The sequence below is a fragment of the Lolium rigidum genome, chromosome 1 (genome assembly GCF_022539505.1).
Source record: "Lolium rigidum isolate FL_2022 chromosome 1, APGP_CSIRO_Lrig_0.1, whole genome shotgun sequence".
Lineage (NCBI taxonomy): Eukaryota > Viridiplantae > Streptophyta > Magnoliopsida > Poales > Poaceae > Lolium > Lolium rigidum.
Window position 1 is genome coordinate 12,695,607 of NC_061508.1, and position 6,422 is coordinate 12,702,028.

General features: G+C 47.4%; 1 protein-coding gene across 1 annotated transcript; it reads left to right on the forward strand.

The window, feature by feature from the left end:
- The first annotated feature begins 4,083 nt into the window (after window positions 1-4,083).
- Window positions 4,084-5,757, forward strand: LOC124704166 (glycosyltransferase family 92 protein Os08g0121900-like). Its single transcript, XM_047236405.1, has one exon. It carries the CDS (start codon window positions 4,084-4,086, stop codon window positions 5,755-5,757), a length of 1,674 nt encoding a protein of 557 aa, XP_047092361.1.
- The last annotated feature ends 665 nt before the right edge of the window (window positions 5,758-6,422 follow it).

Here is a 6,422-nt window from a genome sequence, read left to right on the forward strand (position 1 = left end):
AGAGCACCGGAGCAAAGCATTAACACTCCGTGAAAACATGTGATCCTCACATCTAAGCCTTTCCTCCAATTGTCCCAATTTCGTCACTTTGGGGTCTTTGGTTCCGGACATAGACATGTGCATACAACTTGTAGATACAATCTAAGCAATAAGTATAGAGCTTAAATCTAAGATCATGCCACTCGGGCCCTAGTGACAAGCATTAAGCATAACAAGATTGCAGCAACAATAACTTCATAAACTTTGTAGATAGACAATCATAACGTAACAATCCATCGGATCCCGACAAACACAACACCGATTACATCAGATGAATCTCAATCATGTAAGGCAGCTCATGAGATCATTGTATTGAAGTACATGGGAGAGATGATACCAACTAGCTACAGCTAGAACCCGTAGTCCATGGGGGAACTACTCACGGAGCATGATGGAGGCGATGGCGTTGATGGAGATGGCTTCCGGGGGCACTTCCCCGTCCCGGCGAGGTGCCGGAACAGAGACTTCGTCCCCCGAGTGGAGTTTCGCGATGGCGGCGGCGCCCGGAGTCTTTCCGGAGTTTCGTCAATTGGTGTCGCGTTTTTAGGTCGAAAGGGCTTATATAGGCGAAGAGACGGAGTCGGAGGGGCCACGGGGCCTCCTCCCCATAGGCCGGCGCGGCCGGGGTGGAGCCCGCGCGGCCTGTCGTGTGGGGCCCTCTCGGCTCGCCTCCGACTCTCCTTCGGTGTTCCGGGGCCTTCCGGGAAAAATAAGATGTTTGGCGTTGATTTCGTCCAATTCCGAGAATATTGCCCGAACAGCCTTCTCCGGAACCAAAAACAGCGAGAAAACGAGAACCGGCACTTCGGCATCTCGTTAATAGGTTAGTCCGGAAAATGCATAAAAACATTATAAATTGCAAGCAAAACATGTAAGTATTGTCATAAAACAAGCATGGAACATCAGAAATTATAGGTGCGTTGGAGACGTATCAGGGTGGCGCGCCCAACAAGTTAGGGCGCGCCACCTGGGCTCTTTCGCGAAACTTCCTTATTTTTCAAAACAGTATCTATTCTAAAATATAAAAAGATCCTGAGATGGCTACATACCAGATCTCGACTTTTATTGGTTTCTGGTGTCTGACAGAAGGAAATTCTCGGCGATGATAGCTTCCGGAGTCCGAAGATGTTACCCTTCCACCTTCCCTATGAAGGTTTTCCTGCAATATAATGTTTAAGATGTTGTCCATTAACAACATGAGGTTTACCTTTGTAATCTCTATGGAGACGGATGGCTCCGGAGCAGTACACCTCCTGCACAACCAATGGACCCTGCCATCTCGATGCTAGTTTTCCTGTAGAGAACTTGAAACGAGAGTTGAATAGTAAAATTTAGTCTCCTACTTTGAATTCCTTCCTCTTTATCTTTTTGTCATGCCAAATTTTAACTTTTTCTTTAAACGGTCTAGCACTTTCATAAGCTGCATTTCTCCACTCATCCAATAGGTTTATGTCTAGGATTTTCTTCTCTCCCGCAGTTTTAAAATCAAAGTAAGCTCCTTTATGGCCCACCTAGCTTTGTGTTCTAACTCTACAGGTAAATGACATGCTTTTCCATAGACCGTTCTGTAAGGAGATGTTCCCATAGGATGTTTAAAAGCAGTTCTATAAGCCCATAATGTTTCATTGATTTTAGTTGGCCAATCAGATCTGGACTTATTAACTGTCTTTTCCAATATAAGCTTTAATTCCCTACTGCTCAATTCAAATTGACCACTAGTTTGTGAGTGATATGAAGATGCTACTCCATGATTAACACCATATTTATCCAAGGTTTTTCTAAAAACTTGATGAATAAAGTGAGAACCGCCACCAGTAATTAAAAATCTAGGTACTCCAAACCTAGGAAGAATGACGTCCTTCAACATCTTCATTGCAGTAAAATGGTCAGCACTCTTTGTCGGAATTGCTTCCACCCACTTAGTAACATAATCCACTGCAACCAAAATGTGAGTATGCTGCGATTTTGAGGCAGGAAATGACCCCATAAAGTCAAATCCCCACGCATCAAATGGTTCAAGAGGAAGTGTATAATTCATAGCCATTTCATTTCTCTTATCAATGTTTCCAATGCATTGATTTATCACAAGCTTTAACATAAGTAGCACAATCTTTAAATAAAGTAGGTCAATAAAAACCATATTGCAATATCTTTAAAGTTGTGTGGTCTCCCGCGTAGTGGACTCCATAAGGACTGTCATGGCCGTCATTATAATGCTTTGTTGTTCAAACTTAGGTACATGGCATCTAATAATACCATCAACACCTTTGTTATAAAGAAAAGGATGATCCCAAAAGTAATGTCTAAGATCGTAGAAGAATTTCTTTCTTTGTTGATAGGTAAACTGAGGTGGCATAACTTTTCCAAGAATACAATTAGCATAATCAGTGAACCATGGGGAAGCTACTCTTGCACTAGATACATTAATATTTGCAAGTTATTCATTAGCAAAGCTATCATTAATAGGGGTTGGATCATCCGAAATGTTTTTCATTCTAGACAAATGATCAGCTAGAGGATTATCCTCACCCTTTCTATCAACAATATGTAAATCAAATTCTTATAATAAGAAAACCCATCTAATAAGCCTAGGCTTAGAATATTTCTTATTCATAAGATACTTAATAGCCGAACGATCAGAGTGCACAATAACTTTAGAATCTACTATGTAAGGTCTAAACTTATCACAAGCAAAGATCACAGCTAAAAATTCTTTTTTAGTTGTAGCATAATTTTCTTGGGCGCCATCGAGAGTCTTATTAGCATAATATATAACATTAAGTTTCTTATCAACTCTTTGTCCGAAAACAGCACCTACCGCATAATCACTTGTATCACATATAATTTCAAAAGGTAAATTTCAATCAGGTGGCTGAATTATAGGAGCATTAATTAAAGCATTATTTAAAACATTGAAAGACTCCACACAATCATCATTAAAAAAATGGAACATCCTTTTGCAAAAGATTAGTAAGAGGTTTCGATGTTTTAGAAAAGTCCGTGAACTAGTAAATGAGAACAGCCCGTACTACACAGAAAACTAGATCCATCGTGTCTAACTAGCCGAGAATAGCCATACTGAACGAGCAACAATCAAAACGCAACTGAATCAAATAAACTAACGGGATTGTGAACAAGCGATGTAGAAGAACTCACCAGAACTACGAAGCGCATACTCTCCTTCCCTGAATTGCTCTGCCAACAACTAGCCTAGCCTAAGAATCATCGATTCGCGGAGAGGCACGACGCCAAATCTCGTCGCCGATTCGCCCACGAAGTTCGTTTGGGCACAGTATGGATGATCCGGGGAGGCGTGGCCCCAAATCGACTTGCACCAACAGGAACCACCGCACCCGAATCGTCGATCCACGGAGCCGCGCCTTCGAAACTCCTCCACATCTGCTCGCAACAACCTGTGGGTCTCGGCCGTGGTTTCCGGTTGCACAGATCGACACCGGCAAAGCTAAATCAAGGGTGGAGGACGGGAGGGAGGAAGAGAGGAGGGGAATGAAGCGAGGGAGATGAGGATGACTACGAAGTGGAAGGCGAAAAAGAAAGGAATATGATATCGTTGGTTTGTCCGGTAGCGCTACTTGTTTGAGACCACCCGATCTGAATCCGACGCGACGGAGCACTGTAAGACAAGGGAGTGCCCCTGCAGGAATTAAAATGGATTTCCATACAATGTACCGTAAATACTTACAAAAAAGGAAAATAAAAAGAAAAGAAGAAGAATCTACAACAGAGAATGATATGCAAATAATTATTTTTTTAATAAAAAAAGAAAGAACTATAAGTACTGATTTGCAAGTAGTAGTATCTTCGTGGTACTAGACTCCTAGGCGACTAATCGCTTAAACAAAACCGGTGTTTGTCCGTGCTAGGCACTAACGGATGCATCGGTGATCGGTCGTAGTCATCGCCGGCCTTGTCACGATCAAAGCTCGGCTCAGCTACAAACAGCGCGACGGCCCGATCCGGCTAGCTTCTTGCGCATGTTCAGTTAACATCGACTGCCGTCGTCTGTCCGGCCGCGCGCGCGCCATGCAGTCGCGCCGGCGGCATGCTGCTGCCATCCTCTCCGTCATGGCGCTCCTCTTCTTCGTCTGCATCATCCCGGCCGGCCTGATCGCGTCCATGCCGCAGCGCTGGCGCCTGCCCCTCGGCCTTCGCGCCGTCCGTGGCGGGGGTACAACCCCTACCAGCTCCGGCCGCCACTCGCCACTGCCGGAGGCCGTGCTGCTTCCGGAGTGGCAGGTCCTCGTCCTGCTCAGACGAACCAACGACGCCAGTACTACTGCACCGGGGCCCGGGAACGCTACCTGCGTGTTCCGCGGTGGGGTGTCGTCTCCGGCACGATCACTGGGGTCGCTGCCGGCGTCCGGACGCCACGCTTACACCTGCATCATTCCCGAGCCGGCGCGGGTTCACTACCACCACGATGCGCCTGCGCCGCTGCTGGTCTTCGCAGCCTCGACGGTCATCACCGCCGGCGATGGCGCCTTGCCGCGGATGCTGAAGTGGAGCGACCGCGTCGTGTACGAGTCCGCCGTGATCGACGGCGGCGACGTGCTGGTCTTCGCCAGGGGCGTCAACACACGGAAGAAAGTCAACCGTGCGGCTCAAGATATCCGGTGCCTGTACTACCATGGCGACGCAGGCAACGCCGTCGCCTCGCTCCCGGCCACCACGTCGGCGCAGCAGGTCTTCCGGTGCCCGCCGCCTCCACCAGCGACGACGACGACTCCTGCAGAGCTCCGCGTGACGCTCGCGGTAGCCGGCGAGGAGGAGCCCATCCCCTCGCTTGCAACGTATGACCCGACACGCCATCACGCCCCGATGGCGCCGGGGAATAAGAAGAGGCTGATTTGCGCGTGCACCATGATCCGCGACATGGCCAAGTTCCTGCGCGAGTGGGTAGTCTACCACGCGGCGGTGGGCGTGGACCGGTTCTACGTCTACGACAACGGGAGCGAGGACGACCTGACAGACGAGGTGCGCCGGCTCACCTCGTCCGGGTTCGACATCTCCACCGAGACCTGGCCATGGCCCAAGACTCAAGAAGCTGCACTATCCCACGGCGCGGCGGTCCATCGCGACGCATGCGAGTGGATGGTGTTCATCGACGCCGACGAGTTCATCTTCTCCCCGCACTGGGCTCGCTCGGAGAACCCGGCGAAATCGATGCTCCGGTCCGTTGTAGCGTCGGTGAAGCAAGACGTCGGGCAAGTGTCGCTATGGTGCGCCGACTTCGGCCCGTCGGGGCGAACGGCGCATCCGGAGGAGGGGGTCACCCAGGGCTACACTTGCCGGAGGAAGACGATGGAGCGGCGCAAGTCGTTCGTCCGGCTCACGGCGGTGGACGAATCGCTCGTGAACTCCATCCACACTTTCACGCTGAAACCTGGGTTCCAGGCCCGGTGGAACACTCGAGCTCGGGTGAACCACTACAAGTACCAAGCCTGGGAGGAGTTCAAGGTCAAGTTCCACCGCCGGGCGCCGACGTACACCGCCGACTGGACGGAGAAGGTGGAGCTCGGGTCCAATGACCGGACCCCCGGTCTAGGGTTTGAGCCGGTCGAACCGACCGGTTGGCCGCAAAAGTTTTGCGACGTGAACGACACTCTCCTCAGGGATGTCACTCGGAGATGGTTCGGTGTTGGGTTTGGAAACAATTTTGCTCACCCACAGATAGCTGGTACAAATCATGGCTCATAAAATATTTTTATCACATGACAATGGTCACGGTTATGTACAAAAGCAACTAGTCAAGTATCATGAGAATGTATATAGGTACTTTTTTTTCGAGAACCCACAGGAGATATGGACGACCTTGTATTGATGAGCTTAAAGGGTAGTATTAATATACAAATAGTTTTGAGTAGAATGATGTTATCAAATTTTAGTTGTAACTTATGTTGCAATTCACTATTAGCACGGATCACGAAGCAAATCTAATGGTTTAGAGTCATTTTTCGTAGTTGCAACCCTAATTGCAACCGAAAAAGTTTCAGTTGCCACCCCACCCCACTTACAACTGAAAAAATCTCTAATGCAACCTAACTTGTAACTCAAGTGCATGAATTACGATACTACCTCCATCCCAAAACTTCCCAAAACTTAAGGCTTATATTTTTCTTAGAAAATCAAACATATCAAATTTGACTAAGTTTTACCAAAAAAGCATTAACATGCAAAATAAAAAATATCATATTTGTACATAGATTCTTCTAAAGTTTGAAATATATTTTCATATGGTATCTATAAAATATCATATTTATATATAGATTCTTCTGAAAGTTTGATCAAACATTACTTGATTTGGCTTTTCAAAAAAAAAGGATGGAGGTACTACAAATCTAATGTGCTTAGTTCTCAGTGTA